Source organism: Lithobates pipiens, unplaced genomic scaffold, assembly GCF_037356315.1.
Source record: "Lithobates pipiens isolate NorthernLeopardFrog02 unplaced genomic scaffold, aLitPip1_a1.2 Scaffold_8, whole genome shotgun sequence".
NCBI classification, from domain to species: domain Eukaryota; kingdom Metazoa; phylum Chordata; class Amphibia; order Anura; family Ranidae; genus Lithobates; species Lithobates pipiens.
In genome coordinates this window covers 599,073,646-599,090,280 of record NW_027507903.1, presented here as the reverse complement: position 1 = coordinate 599,090,280, position 16,635 = coordinate 599,073,646, and the positions used below count along the sequence as shown (strand labels likewise).

Here is a 16,635-nt window from a genome sequence, read left to right as displayed (position 1 = left end):
ATTTTTTTCAGAAATTTGCCGTGGAGTTCCCCCTTGAGCTCATTCTCTGCTTGGCCTCGGCAAAAGTCGCCTGGCCTGGGGCGACTTGTAAGTCGTCCCAAGTCGCGCTTGAAGTCATCACAAGTCGTTTTGAAGTCGTCCCAAGTCGCGCTGTGATCTTAACTCAAGTCGTGTCCAAGTTGCCTGACTCAAGTCGCCTACAAGTCGTGTTGCCCCTGTGTGAATGGGCTCTTACTGTTAACTAGTTACTTTTTATACAAGCTGTGTAAGCACCTGTACTTATCTTCTAACTAGCCTACCTCTACATAGGCTACCCCCCTTCAATCTATCATGAATGTGGCTTAATGCCTCTGCAAATTCCTCCACTAGCTTCTGCTTGTCCAACAAATAAAATCGAAAATACCAATAACAACACACAAATCCACCAAAACTCTGCCCAAAGCTTCATCGCAAACCTCATCTCAAAATATCACTCAAATCATCTTCACTTCTTTGAAGACCTCCTATTCTCCATCTACTTGTCTCTTCATCCCATGCTCAACTCCAGAACTTCTCTAAAACATCTCCCATGCTCTGAATCTCCCAAACTGTCCCGTGATCTCCTACTTTATCTGTCTTGAGGGCAATTCCTGGACACTCATCTTTGCAGGGAAGCCTATCCCACCTCTTCATGAAGAAACTAAACTTTTACATTCTCCATCAACACATCCCCACATAATTATTACTTTCTGTATGCCTTGTCCTTGTCTGTATCCTGCATAATAATAATAATAATAATAATTCTAAGGAAATGTTTCAACTTTGTGTCACATATTCAAAACGAAATTTTTTTTTTTAACCACATCAATACCGGGCCTATTCTGGCACTCCTCTCCTACAGGTAAAATCATAATTTGTTTGCTAGAAAATTACTCAGAACCCCCAAACATTATATATATTTTTTTTTTAGCAGACACCCTAGGGAATAAAATGGCAGTCATTGCAACTTTTTATCTCACACAATATTTGCGCAACAATTTTTCAAACGCATTTTTTTGGAAAAAAAAGTTTCATGATTTAAAAAATAACAAAACAGTAAAGTTAGCCCAATTTTTTTGTATAATGTGAAAGATGATGTTACGCCGAGTAAATAGATACCTAACATGTCACACTTTAAAATTGCGCACACTCATGGAATGACGCCAAACTTCAGTACTTAAAAATCTCCATAGGCGACGCTCTAAATTTTTTTACAGGTTACATATTGAGCGTAAGGCCGCGTACACACGGGCGGACTGTTCGCCCAACTTAGTCCGCTGAACAGTGTTTCAGCGGACAATCCGCTTGTGTGTGGGCTTCAGCGGACTGTTTCAGCGGACAATCTGACGAACAAAGTCTTACGGAATTTCCGTAAGACAGTCCGTCCAAACTTGGTTTCAGTGCACAGTCCGCTCGTGTGTAGGCTTGTTCGACAGACTAAGTTTGGCGCATGCTCAGAAAGGATTTACACGGCCGAAGGTTGCATTGCAGTGTATTGGATGTCGAATTTCTCGTCCCGTCGTACGTGCCGTTCACGTCATCGTGCACGCTTTCAGCGGACTGTCTGCTCATCGTGTGTGGTCACGTCCGTTCATGCAAATTTTGAACGGACTGTCTGTCGGATTGTCTGACGAACTAAGTTGGGCGAACAGTCCGCCCGTGTGTACGCGGCCTTACAGAGGAGGTCTAGAGCTATTTCACCGATCCCATGCTGACAGCCATGATCGCGGCTTTGTTTACTTCTGGGAACCTGGGCGTGACGTCATAACATCGCGCCCGGGCCTCTGACGGTCATAGAGATGACTGGTGACAGGGAAATCTCGATCGTCATCATCCGGCGCTGGATGATTCTTTCTCTGGGTCTCCGATGGCACGGGAGAACGCAGAGAAGTCCCCTCCCGTCACCTGTAAGAACGATCAAGCGGAGGAACTGCCACTATGATTGTTCTTATGGTGCACAGAATCGCCAATTAAAATAAAGGATATCTGAATGATGCCTGTGGCTGCTAGCATCTTTCAGATATTCCCACTGAAAGTCCAGGACGTCATATGACGGCCGTGGGCGGGAAGTGGTTAAAGTGGTTATAAAGTCACATTGTGACTTTGTTGTATCCCCTCTGGTTTATACCGTCATAAACTACAGTGTGTGTATTTTATTTTTTTCAATTACAATGCTAAATACCTTTTCTTACACCGCAGATGTTCGGTCATGAGATCCCCCTCCATTCTCCTACACTAATCTAAGGAGAGCAGCGGGAGGGGTTGAGATTCCTCTCTGACATCAGCCAGCCAACAGAGGGAGGTCATGTGAATGCCTAGTGGCGGTGTGGAAAAGGTATTTAGCATTATCATTTAAAAAAACACACACACTGTAGTTTATTACTTTATAAACCAGAGTGGATACAAGTATTTCTGCTATATGTTGCAATGGAATAGAGGCTGGAGGGGCGGGGAGGAGGTCAGCTCTCCCACTGACAGGCAGGAAAGGAGGTGGAGAGAGTCAGAACACACAGTGGGATGGATCAGCAGCCATGATTACTGTGATCAACACACAAAATGGGGACACAGGAACAGGCAGGATCAACCGGGTATTTTACAACATAAAAAGGGACAAATTACATGGTACAAGCACTGTGCTATAGATTATGCCTTACAGCATGGGTCTTCAAGATATGGCCCTCCAGTTGTTCAAGAACTACAATTCCCATCATGCCTAGTGCTATAGATAATGCCTTAAAGCATGGATCTTCAAACTATGGCCCTCCAGTTGTTCAGGAACTACAATTCCCATCATGCCCAGTCATGTCTGTGAATGTCCGAGTTTTACAATGCCTCATGGGATGTGTAGTTTCGCAACAGCTGGTGGGGCGTAATTTGAGGATCTCTGCCTTAAAGGAACAGGATCTTTTTTTTTTTTTTTTTTTTGGGTTACAACCACTCTGACATTTTTTTTTTATCCTGATCATAACAAATAAACTCCATATATGCAGATCCACCATGCAGTAATTTTTACCATCTGTTTAATTAGTTAGTGCTGATGTATATTATCTTGTCATGCTCTTTTTTTTTCCTTTTAAACATTCCGGGAACAAGCATTCTTCCTACCTTTGCTTATCAAAAGTATATTTCCTCTGACACAAGATGATAGCCATTGATATAATAAAGATTAGCAATACAGAAAGAGCAGCAGCCACTCCCCCATAGATAACGGCTTTACTGATAGCTGTCTGACATCGGTCTCCTGTATACCAGGACTGGCCTGACATTTTACAGCTGGGGGAATATAAGAGAAAGAAAAATTAATAGGCAACCCTGCACATTACTACACTTATAGTATACTGCATATGTACTGTTAGGTCAATGAAGCTAGAACAGGAATATGATTAATTACATACCAAGGACCTTAACCCTTTTATTACCAGAGGCCATTCAATCCTTGATGCCCAGATCAAAGAGCATGGTCTGTGTTCCATTACCTTCAGTGGAAAGCTGGGTTTACATCAGGTCTAATAGATTTGACACATTGGGTATCTATTTAGTCACCACAACCTCATCTTTTATGTTTTACCAATAAAATTGGGTAATATATTGGGGGTTATTTACTAAAGTTGCAAAATCTGGTGCAGCTCTGCATAGAAATCAATCTGCTTCCAGGTTTTATTGTCAAAGCTTAATTGAATAAGCTGAAGTTAGAAGCTGATTACTGGCTAGCTGCATCAGATTCTGAGTGCTCCAGTTTTAGTAAATCTCCTCCATTGTGTCTGTGTGCACAAAAATTAACTTCAGTGTATCTTTTATATATATATATATATATATATATATACCGTATTTATCGGCGTATAAGTATAAACACTTAAAATCAAGGGAAAATCGTGGGTGTGTGTTATACGCCGATCCTCCATGACTTCTGGGCTCTGGGAGGCTTCCGGCTTCCAGCCGCCTTCGGCCACACTCGGCAGCTTTCGGCCACCTTCGGCCTTCCTCCGTGGTTTTCAGCCGCCTTCGGCCCTTCTCGGCAGCAGAAAACCGCCGAGAAGGGCCGAGAGCGGCTGAAAGCCACTGAGTACGGCCGAAGGCGGCCGAGAACTACTGGGCGCCGCCCAGATACACAGGACATCTCGGCGGCGCCATTTTTTAAAATAAAAGCTAACGCTGAGGGGGCAATGAGGACAGGCTGCAATGAGGACAGGCTGCATGACAAGGCTGCAATGAGGACAGGCTGCATGACAAGGCTGCAATGAGGACAGGCTGCAATGAGGACAGGCTGCATGACAAGGCTGCAATGAGGACAGGCTGCATGACAAGGCTGCAATGAGGACAGGCTGCATGACAAGGCTGCAATGAGGACAGGCTGCAATGAGGACAGGCTGCATGACAAGGCTGCAATGAGGACAGGCTGCATGATAAGGCTGCAAATGACACTGACAAGGCTTCAGATGGACACTGATAAGGCTGCATTGATGGGCATTTAAACGTAAGTTTTTTTTCCTTAAATTTCCCTCCTAAACTTGGGGTGCGTGTTATACGCCGATAAATACGGTATATATTGTTTGGAGGATTAAGCTGGCCTTCAGGCCTAAAATGTACATTTTAACATGAGTGCGTGTAACCTGGAAAAAAATTGATCTGGAAAAGTGAAATGGCTAGAAGCGTAAGTTAACCAAGGAAGGGCATCACTTAAACACCAATTTTTCTGCCTTAATCAGTGGCTAACATGGTACAACACTCTATTATATCACTAATGAAAACTCTTCACACATTATTATTATTATCAGTTTACGTAGCTCTTTACAAAATAAAATGGGAAACAGCACAGTTATAATACAATAAAAAACCGGAGGATTAGAGCTTACAATCTAATAGGGTGGAGCAGTTGGTACAAAAGGTTGTAGCTGTGGGGAATGAGCTGATGGAAGTGATAAAAGAATAGTTGGTGACGTGATAAGCTTCCCTGAAGAGATTCATTTTCAGGAATCGCCTGAAAGTAGCAAGAGTAGAGGATGGGAGAGGCTCTGGAGAAATTCTGGAGACGAGCATGGGAGGATGAGACGAGAGAGCTTGGGAGTAGGAGGTCACACATGTGCGAATATTTATGAAAAGGGACTAGGCTGAATGGAACACACACATCACCATAGCCATGGGACACAATAGTGATTGGGCAAGGTTTTCCAACCTCTCTGCACTATTTCCCCAACACTGTCCGATATAAACATGTGCTCATTCGTCATATACAGGTGAGGTCCAGGTCAGGTATATGGTCACATTAAATGAAACCTGTACAAAAATATATATGTAAGCTGCCATGTATGCTACTCACTGGAGGTATCTTCATCACCAACACTGTAGTAGGTCTTGGCTGGCTAGTGATTGACCTCCCCGAACCTAACTGCTTTATGCTATTTAGAGGCCTATTATCAAAACAGTTTCAGGTTCCCACACCAGCCAAGCAGATTTTATTTAAATTTTTTATCGTTCATACATAATTGCATTAATGTTTGCATTTTCTTCAATCATCTTGGAATTCAGTTGTTTTTAGAAATGAACAGTGCTTGGTGTTTTTTTTTTTTTACATAGGGGAACCTCTTCTTTCCACTAGGGTCCTAGACTTCAGCAGCCAAAGGAAAATGAATAATTTGGGGAGCAGAAAACTTACTAGCAGCTGGGTCCTTTGCTGTTCAACACGCATTGACCGCTATTACAATCTATGAAATGTTGGTTGATTTGACTGCAGTTGTTCACACACAAGAAGCCATCGCTGGGAGTTATAACACCATAGAAATAGTGCTTGTATTCCTCAGGAATTGTATCGGCTACAGAACACAGGCCTGTAAAGAAAATAGAGTAAATATATTACTCATTAAAGTGTGCTTTGTAGAGGTGAAAAAATACAAAATAAATTAATTTCTAGACATTGATTTACAGTAAGAATATGTTCTGGAGATTTGAAAAGAGTAGACTCATGCACCAGATGATCTCCAAACATTTGCACACTTTAGGACCAATTTATGTATTAGTCAATGTACTAAGAATATCTTGGATGCAAATAGGGATGCCACTTTTTTAATCAAACTTGAGCACATTACTGGCACACAGAAGTTTTTTCTTTAGCATATACTATAGGATTGTACCAGACATGGGACAAATTTGGGAATTCCAAAGAAAATAGTAATGTGGTGTGCATCGTGCCCGCTCACCCTCCTGTCAGGCCCCTTTCTAAGCCAAATTCCTGTCTGAATATTGTGTCCGGGTTTTAGGCGGACTGAAACCCAACACATGATTCAAAACCTGGACTGTCCATGTAAATCCCAGACAGGTGGCAACCCTAGATGCAAACCAAGTCAAGATTTGGAAAATGCAAAAAAAAATCCTCCAAATAAAATAAGCCCTTATTATTTTAACCCCCCTACCGGTAATCCCGAGTCTGGCTCGGGCTGGGATTTTACTAACAGGAGCGGTAACCCAGAGCCAGGCTTGGGATCGCATCACTGGATGCAGGGGAGGACACAGGGAGAGTTACTTACCTTGTCCCCTGGATCCAGCGATGTCTTCCGCGCTGTGTGATCGAGTTATCCTCCGCTCGATTCACAGTGCCGAATGCCGCCGAGCTCCGTTTCCCTGCCACGTTACGGCGCACGGGAGCGGAGAACGGAGGCAAATTCAAAAAAGTAAAAAGACACAAAATACACACAGCACTGTAATCTTACAGATTACAGTACTGTATTAAAAAATACACACCCCTTTGTCCCTAGTGGTCTGTGCAATTCCCTGCATGCACTTTTTATTATAAATACTGTTTTTTCTGCCTGAAATTTGGAGATTGTCCATAGCAACCAAAATGTGTCCCTTTTTCAGTGTTTTAGAATTTTATTACATTATTGAATCATTTTTATTATTATTTATGATATTATAAACTTTATCATACTTGGGATGTCCGCTAGACTCTGGTTTGAACAGATTTAAGAGAGTTATTCCTAAAGCCGCGTACACACGGGGCGGACTGTCTGGCCAACTTAGTCCGTCAGACAATCCGACGGACAGTCCGTCATACTTTCGAACGAACGGACTTGACCACACACACCACTTTTTGAGTGGACTAATACGGCGTACTAAGTCCGCCATACTATCCGCCCTACTTTTGAAATGAACGGACTCGCCCACACACGCGGAGGAAAGTCCGCTCATTTCGAGTGCGTCTCCAGGTAGGCGGGGCCCACGAAGGAGACGTCGCTGACCCCGCCGCCTGGAATGGACTTAAAGGGGAACCCCAACGCCGGAAAAAATCGGCGTGGGGTTCCCCCAAGTCCACAACAGACCCTTGTCCGAGCACGCTAACCGGCCGGCCAGGAAAGGGGAGCGAGCCGTACCAGGCCGCGTGCCCTCAACATGGGGGGGGCCCATGTTGATGAGGACAAGGGCCTCTTCCCGACAACCCTGGCCGTTGGTTGTCGGGGTCTGCGGGCGGGGGGCTTATCGGAATCCGGGAGCCCCCTTTAATACGCTCGTCCCCACCCCCTTCCCTGGCCGGCCGGGTAGCGTGCTCGGATAAGGGTCTGGTATGAATCTGGGGGGACCCCCACGCCGTTTTTTCGGCGTAGGGAGTTCCCCTTGGAATCCATACCAGACCTAAGGGCCTGGTATGCTCTCGGAGGGGGAACCCACGCCAAATTTTTTTCATAATTTGGCGTGGAGTTCCCTCTTGAGAGCTCATTCAAGGCACCCCCCCATGTTGAGGGCACGCGGCCTGGTACGGCTCAGGAGGGGGGGGCGCTCGCTCGCCCCCCTTTCCTGGCCGGCTGGTTAGCGTGCTCGGACAAGGGTCTGTTGTGGACTTGGGGGAACCCCACGCCGATTTTTTCCGGCGTTGGGGTTCCCCTTTAAGTCCATTCCAGGCGGCGGGGCCAGCGACGTCTCCTTCGTGGGCCCCGCCTACCTGGATACCCGCTCGAAATGAGCGGACTTTTCTCCGGGCGGGAAAAGTCTGCTCATTTCAAAAGTACGGCGGACTGGCACACACACGGGCGGATTGTCCGCCGAAATGCGAGTCCGACGGACAGTATTACGGAAATTCCAAAATACTTAGTCCGCCAGACTGCACGCTGAAAAAGTCCGCTGAAGCCCACACACGAGCGGACTGTCCGCTGAAATGTGTTTCGGCGGACTAAGTAGGCCAGACAGTCCGCCCGTGTGTACGCGGCTTAAGAATTACAGGACTACTATATAAAACGCCAAATTTCCATGCAAAATAATTGTAGCGCTTTCAGCGCCTAAAACCAGACTGAATCATACCGCCAGGGAGGTTAATAAAGACTGAATACTCAAATGGGTTGCATTAGTTTAGTCATGTTTTTTAAGATTGTTAAGGTTTGCACTTAGGATATGTAGTTATCGTATGTAATTTCATACAGGTATAGTTAGTAATTGCAGTGTAATTAATATGCCACACAGCTGCACATTGATATTACCTGATACATTTAAGTCTTCTCTGTTAATTGTGGTTCTGCTTGAATTGAAGCACAAAATTCCTTTAATAGAAGAAATTTCTTGTTAATTATTTAGATATACCTAATTTTCTGCAGATGTGAAAGACAGACATGACAAAAAACAAAACTTAAATTATAATTACCATCAAAGATAAAAAAAAGATAAATAAAAAAACTATAAGATTTGAAAAATAAAAAACAAGACTCAAAGGTGCAAAAATAAATTACAATGTAATAAAGTCAATCTTAGTTGCAACACTTTTTTTTTACATTTACCACTGGTTTTCTTCAGGCAGGGAAAGTTTTGGCAGCAAGATTCACATTTTGGACCTTTATATCAATAAAACTCATGCACTGCTATGCCAATGAATCAACAAAAGTGTCCAAAGAAGAAATGATAAAGAACTGTTGCAACTGCATCACAAGTGTACTCCAATCACTCCAAAAAATAATAATTCTAAATAAATGATGCGCTGTTCGTATATAATTGTTGATTGTTAACCCCTTCCATTACTGATTTTATGCAAATAAATTATCAAAAAACAGAGCTACTAAAATGTGCACAGAAACAATCACAATGTCCCTCTCTGGTGTATTTAACTGTGTTTTTTTTTGTGTGTGTTAAATACACCAGAGGACGACATTGTGATTGTTTCTGTGAACATTTTGAACCTATTACCATTTTCACTATATTTTTTATGTCTAAAATAAAACTATAAAAACATTTTTCAAGACACCTCCTTAAGGTAAATAACAACCCAATGCTACAAATAAGTAACTATAGATATCCCTAAATATAGAGGCCCAGAAGGTATAGTTATATTTGCAATATGATTTGTTACGGCAAGTCATCAATCTGAAGGTGGACATGGTCATAGCTCAATGCCTGATTGGTTATATATTAGTTACATCAGTAAAATCGTGACTTCTGATCTATTCTGAAATCAGACATAATTGCATTATTGTCTCAGGGAAGCTACATACCCATTTTCAAATATGGCAGATTTTTTTGCTTCTGTTTGTTTTTAGATAAAAAAATAAGCTCACCTTCCCCTAATATGTCCTTTGTGCAGTTTAATTCCTTCAAAGATTCATAAATTATTTTCACAGCTTGTGCATGTTCCTCTAAAATGTTTTTAGAACTGACCCTCAAGTATATCTCGTGATCAACACGAATACTTCCCTTGCTATAAAAGCAAAAATAAGAAATAAATAGATTTTTTTAAATATAACACAAAAAATAAAAAGACATAAAAATGTATTAATATAATTCTAATTGCAGTTATTCATATTTAAAAATAGATGTGCTTAGGTTAAACAGCAGGTGGACTAACATAAATTGTGGGCAACAATGTTTAATGTAAATAGAAAAATGCCACGCTTAAGTGTCCATAATAGCAAAGAAAACGTTAATCTATCCTGGGTAGTGCCTGCTAGGTGAAGAAATCTTGACTAAAGGTGAACAGTAACCTTCCACCAACACCACAGTAAACCAAGCCTCTTACCCTTATCACTGGACCAATAGATTATAGGTGGTCAAAACACCCAAACATCAATCCACCACAGACTGCTCCAGCATGGATCCAGGCATCACTTTTCATGTTGAAAGGTGTAAAGACAAAAAACACTTCATGGTGTAGTACAGGGATATGCAATTAGCAGACCTCCAACCGTCAAGATGGCCATGGTCCTCATGCACAGTAATGCCACGTGGGGGAAATCTTTGGATGCGTGGAGTCCATCTTGCCTTTTTGAAACCATCAGGAATTTTCATATGACATACAAGGGAGTACACTCCTCACATTTTTGGTTGTAAATATTTTATTCTATCTTTTCATGTGAGACCACTGAAGAAATGACACTTTGCTATAATGTAAATTAGTGAGTGTACAGCTTGTATAACATTGTGAATTTGCTGTCCCGTCAAAATAACTCAATACACAGCTGTCTAAACCACTGGCAACAAAAGTGAAAATGTCCAAATTGGGCCAAATTAGCCATTTTCCCTCTCTGATGTCATGTGACTGATTAATGTTACAAGGTCTCAGGAGTGAATGGGGAGAAGGTGTGTTAAATTTGGTATTATCGCTTTCACTCTCTCATACTGGTCACTGGAAGTTCAACATGGCACCTCATGGCAAAGAACTCTCTGAGGATCCGAAAAAAATTATTGTTGTTCTAAATAAAGATGGCATAGGCTATAAGAAGATTTCCAAGACCCTGAAACTGAGCTGCAGCACAGTGGCCAAGACCATACAGTGGTTTAACAGGACAGGTTCAACTCAGAACAGGCCTCGCCATGGTCGACCAAAAAAGTTGAGTGCATATGCTCAGCGCCAAATCCAGAGCTTGTCTTTGGGAAATAGACGTATGAGTGCTGCCAGCATTGCTGCAGAGGTTGAAGGGGTGGGGGTCAGCCTGTCTGTGCTCAGACCATACACTGCATCAAACTGGTCTGCATGGCTGTCGTCCCAGAAGGAAGCCTTTTCTAAAGATGATGCACAAGAAAGCCCAGAAACAGTTTGCTGAGGACAAGCAGACTAAGGACATGGATTACTGGAACCATTTCCTGTGTTCTGATAAGCCCAATATAAACATATTTGGTTCAGATGGTGTCAAGCGTGTGTGGCGGCAACCAGGTGAGGAGTACAAAGACAAGTATGTCTTGCCTACAGTCAAGCATGGTGGTAGGAGTGTCATGGTCTGGGGCTGCATGAGTGATGCCAGCACTGGAGAGCTACAGTTCATTAAGGGAACCATGACTACCAACATGTACAGTGACATACTGAAGCAGCACATGATCCCCTCCCTTCTTAGACTGTGTCGCAGGGCAATATTCCAACATGATAACAACCCCAAACACACCTCCAAGATGAACACTGCCTTGTTAAAGAAGCTGAGGTTAAACGTGATGGACTGGCCAAACATGTCTCCAGACCTAAACCCTATTGAGCAAATGTGGGGCATTTTCAAACGGAAGGTGGAGGAGCGCAAGGTCTCTAACATCCACCAGCTCTGTGATCTTATCATGGAGGACTGGAAGAGGACACCAGTGGCAACCTGTGAAGCTTTGGTGAACTCCACACCCAAGAGGGTTAAGGCAGTGCTGGAAAATAATGGTGGCCACACAAAATATTGACACTTTGGGCCCAATTTGGACATTTTCACTGAGGGGTGTACTTACTTTTTTTGCCAGCGGTTTAGACATTAATTGCTGTGTGTTGAGTTATTTTGAGGGGGCAGCAAATTTACACTGTTATACAAGCTGTATACTCACTACTTTACATTGTAGAAAAGTGTAATTTCTTCATTGTTATCACATGAAAAGATATAATAAAATATTTACAAAAATGTGAAGGGTGTACTCACTTTTGTGAGATAATATATGTGGTTTTAAAAAATTTAAATAGTTTTGATATACTATACCATAAAGTGTTTTTTTTGTCTGTACATCCTTAAACATGAAGAGTGATGCCTGGATCCATGCTGGAGTGGTCCGTGGTGGATTGATATTTGAGCATTTTTTACCACCTATAATCTAGTGGTCCAGTTGTAAGGGTAAGAGGCTTGGTTTACTGTGGTGTTGGGGGAAGATTACTGTTCATCTTTGGTCAATATTTCTTCACCTATCGAGTGCTTCCCGGGATTGATGAACTTGTTATTATGGAAATATAAGTGTTGCATTTTTCTATTTACAATTATTAATATTTGCATGAATTAATTAATTAACTTTTTTAATTAACTACAAATTATATAGTTGTATAATGACAAAAAAAGTATAAAATAAAAAATGCTACACAAATATTGCATTGAATTACAAAAATTAATAATGATAATACTTCTTATAAGTTATATTATTTTATAACTTGGTAAAATTCTTCTGGTTATAAGTATTAGCTAGGCAAAATTTCAGAGATAATTTCCATCACCTTTTTACAATTTTTTTTAACCAACATTTGAAAAGAACCAAGTCTTTCTAATGAGCACTTCATAATTCCTAAACCCTCAAAGGGAAGGTTAAAAGCTTTACAGTATCAATCAGTCTGGAATAAAATACAACTGTGTTTCCTACCTAATTGAGAGTATTCTGGCTTCTTCGAAATAGGGGACTCTAACCTTGTAGAAAATATTCATCTGTAAACAATAACAAATGGAATAAATGTGCTATATCATATAAAAAGTAATAATATAATTTTCAGAACAAAGCAAATTAATAAGCCGTGCTAACATAGAGATGCTGTAGGAGTTACAATTAAATAAAAATGTAAACTTCAATACAGTAAAATGTTTTGATGTATACTAATACTATGACGACTACTAACATACAAATGGCAACAACAGCAAAATTAATGATTATGATGACGATAATGATAATAATAATAAGAAGAAAATGAAACATCTGAATAAAAGGATGTGAAGAAAATTAATGTATATAGAATTAAGCTTCTATTATACATCTGACATTAAAGCTTAGATGTACCTGTTCTATGAATCTTGTTGTGAAGCTTTTATACAAGCTTGTCTCAATGTTGCTCAGATCCTCTGTGAATTCTTCATTTACAACATAAACTGTAACTTTGACAATAATGAGTACTTTGTCTGTAATGAGATACAGAGCTGCTTACTAGAGTATCAAACTTTAAAGTGCCACTATACATGAATTCCAAATGGTTTATATAAAGTATGTTTTAATAACACCAATATAAAATATATTTTATAAAGCACTAGGCAAACTGTTGGTTTTATAAAAATCCTGTATAATAATTAAAATAATAATAATAAAAGACAGAGAGCAGGGAAAAGGAGGAGCACAAACAACCCTGAAAATACACTGCCATGCTCCTCCTGTTCCCTGCTCTCTGTCTATGGGCGGTCAGGTCCCTTGGTGCTCTGTTTCCGGGTCCTGTGTCCTGAGGTTGTGGCAGCATTTTACTGTCCTAAGTGAAAAAAGAATTTCAGAAAAATGAATTCCAAAACTTGTGTGCCGGAGAGCACTTGCTGCAGGCCAATTGATGAAGTCGGGGGTATATGAGAAAATTTTGTACACAGGCAAAGCTAATGCCTTACCAAGAGGGCACTTTCTTACTGAAGATTCAAGAGTGGAACATCGCAGCAACAAGCATGTCAAGTATAATTCGCTTGAAAATAAATACTAAAAGGTATATGTACATAGATGCATACATTATCATGCAAGATCCAAACAACATACTGCCTTTCCATAGAATTAACAAACAAACAGTAATGAAACATATAACACAACTGTAACCAGAAATGTGTATCACAGTACAGGAGACACTCATGTGGCCACCTTCATATAGAATTAAGTATGATTATTTTTAGTCATAAACTGGAAAACGAGAAACCCAAGGACCCCACTGTGGCGTGAAAGAGCCTAAGGTGTTGGAATAGATCGCAAAATGTTTTTCATACAAATATTGAGCTTTAACCCCATGAATAACTTCAGTAACACTAGTTGACATGTTGGACTTCCATTTTGCCTTTATAGTTAGGTGTGCAGCAATGAGTGTATGGGCTATTAAACTCCTAAATTGGGTAGGAATACTATTAATAGTGAGATTGATTAGTGTGAGGTGAGGAGTTGGCCTGGTAAGTAAGCCCGTAATTGATGAAATGAGAGTATAAACTGCGCTCCAAAAACTGTTTCGATTTTCGCATTCCCACAAGATATGGAAGATACTGCCTCTCACCCCACACTGTCTCCATTAAGTTGTTAATACTGTTGGGAAGAATTGACCCTTCTTCTTTTATTCAAGTGACATCTTCAAGCTTATAATGTCATCCTCAATTAGACAACCAGAAGCCTTGGTATAAGGTAAATATATTTTTAAAATGTTCTGACAATTTTAGAGTTTTACTATGTAATGAAATATTTTTTACATGGAGGATGAGAATCTAACCAATAAGTGGGTCTCGCATTTTGATGTAAGGTCCCTTTAACTGATACTAGCTATAATATGACCAGGCTGAAAAAGAATCCTCACAATAGATTTCTGAGATAAAAGATGTTAAAATAATGAGATACAATATACTAAAACCTGGTATGGTATAGATAACACATATTTTTTATGTAGTGTTGACTTCCTATCAGTTAAAAGAGGAAATGTACCAATGGATTTTTATGCATTTTGATGCTTCCATTTGGTAAAAATGAAAATGGTAGGTATCATAGAACAATAATCTACTCATTAATGATATAGATATGTCAAATATTTAAGGTATAGCGGTGGGGGTTATTACCAGCAATTTAAGAATACACCATATTGTTTTACAGGTACAGTATATGAAACAACATTTTGATACCACTAGTCATTTTTACTACCTCTGTTTTCTGCATTTTACTTTAAAGGTTAATGAGCAGAGAAAATAGAAAAGAATAACTGAGGTTTTAGGAAGGGTAAATATATTTATTATTTGCTTATTACCCAAGAAATTAATAGCATAACCTCAAATGTATACAATTAAGTCAGTAAACTTGTATCTGAATGGAATCCGAACATACATACCCGTCCTTATTTCATTCACAATGAAATCACATACACTGCCGTAGAACAGTTCTTTGCATATGCAGTTCCTGCCATTATAATATCCACCATTCTTGCAGTATACATCTAAAATATACAAAAAAAGTCACATTGTAGTACAGTATAGATGGAAGATATTCTTTGAAGGTGTAGTAAACATAAATATTGCTTAATAACCTTTAATGTCTCCATAAAATGTAAAATAAACAAAAGCACATAAAAACGTTTAAAAATATAAAATCTACTAAAATAAATGAAAAAAAGTATGAAAGGAACCCAGCCTCACACAAACATATGTAAACATACATGTACCTAGGACTTACGCATGTGTATAAATGCTTTTTGTGTAACACACTGGGTATCCCCATGTATGAAAAGAACTTAAGAATAATTCTAGGGCCATCATTTATGATTAACTCTAAATTCATAAGTTGCAAAGGATTTTATAGTGTCACAAATTTGCAATTTCCATTTTATATCAAAGTACATGGAGCTTGACATATTTGGTATTTTTATTTACACAGTATCATCTTTTATATCTATAACTTGAGCGCCGGAAGGTTTTACCCCCTTCTTGACCAGGCAATTTTTTGCTATTTAGCACTGCGCTACTGGCAATTGCACGGGCATGCAACACTGTACCCAAACAAAATTAATATAATTTTTTTTTCACACAAATAAAACTTTCTTTTGGTGGTATTTGATCACCACTGGGTTTTTTTTTTTTTTTGTGACATAAATGAAAAAAGACCAAAAATTTGGAAAAGAAAAAAAACCTTCTGCTGTAAAATATATACAATAACACATTTTGTAAAAATCGAATTTCTTCATAAATTTTGGCCAAAATGTCATTCATGAATAAAAAAGAAAAAAAGTGTATATTGATTGGTTTGTGTGAAAGTTATAGCATCTATAAACTATGGTATATCAGCGACCTATAATTAGACTGTGACAATCTGACACTAACTGATACTGTGGGGGAACTGACTAACTGCCACTGACATCACCAGTGACACTAATACAGTGATCAATGCTAATACTATACATTGTCACTGTACTGACACTGGCTGGGAAGGGAAGGAGTTAATATCTAGGGCGATTAAGGGGTTAGATGTGTGCCTAACAATGTGTAATGTGTACTGCTTTTACCTACTTTTCTCTTTGTTTCCTATCTCTGAGAAACAGAGAGATCGTTCCCTCTGTACAGAGCCTGTGTTGATTGTCAACATCTCTGGGCTGTGATTGAATATAGCGGATCAGCAGGTCCTGGCCATTAATTATTGGCCCAGACTTGGTGACAGACTGTGTGTAGGGGGGGGGGGGGTCGCGCATGTGCAGGCAGCAGAAGCAGACATGGCCTGGTTTTGCTGACAGACTACGGGTGTCGGGGAAGGGTCATGCATGTGCAGGCAGCAGAAGTGGACAGCAAGGCATGGTTATGTTGCTTTGCCTATACGGGCTGATGGTCCGCAAGTGGATATGCTACAAAAAACAAAAATAGTATTGAAAAATTAATTCACGTCATGTACTTTTTCACTAAAAATAGGTTTTGTATATTTGTAAACACTATACTTCTGCTTTCAGAAAATATATAT

The 16,635-nt window shown here is 40.1% G+C and overlaps 1 protein-coding gene across 2 annotated transcripts in view; it reads right to left on the bottom strand.

Moving 5' to 3' along the window:
- LOC143961268 (uncharacterized) overlaps nucleotides 1–16,635 on the bottom strand; it is a 54,117-nt gene that overhangs the window by 20,454 nt on the left and 17,028 nt on the right. For both annotated transcript variants that reach the window (XM_077470510.1, XM_077470511.1), the window contains 7 exons: nucleotides 15,023–15,127; nucleotides 12,979–13,097; nucleotides 12,571–12,632; nucleotides 9,546–9,685; nucleotides 8,481–8,540; nucleotides 5,672–5,843; nucleotides 3,124–3,291 (listed from right to left, as the gene is read on the bottom strand). In XM_077470510.1, the coding sequence (XP_077326636.1) occupies nucleotides 3,124–3,291; nucleotides 5,672–5,843; nucleotides 8,481–8,540; nucleotides 9,546–9,685; nucleotides 12,571–12,632; nucleotides 12,979–13,097; nucleotides 15,023–15,127 (826 nt within the window). The remainder of the gene's footprint in view (nucleotides 1–3,123; nucleotides 3,292–5,671; nucleotides 5,844–8,480; nucleotides 8,541–9,545; nucleotides 9,686–12,570; nucleotides 12,633–12,978; nucleotides 13,098–15,022; nucleotides 15,128–16,635) is intronic.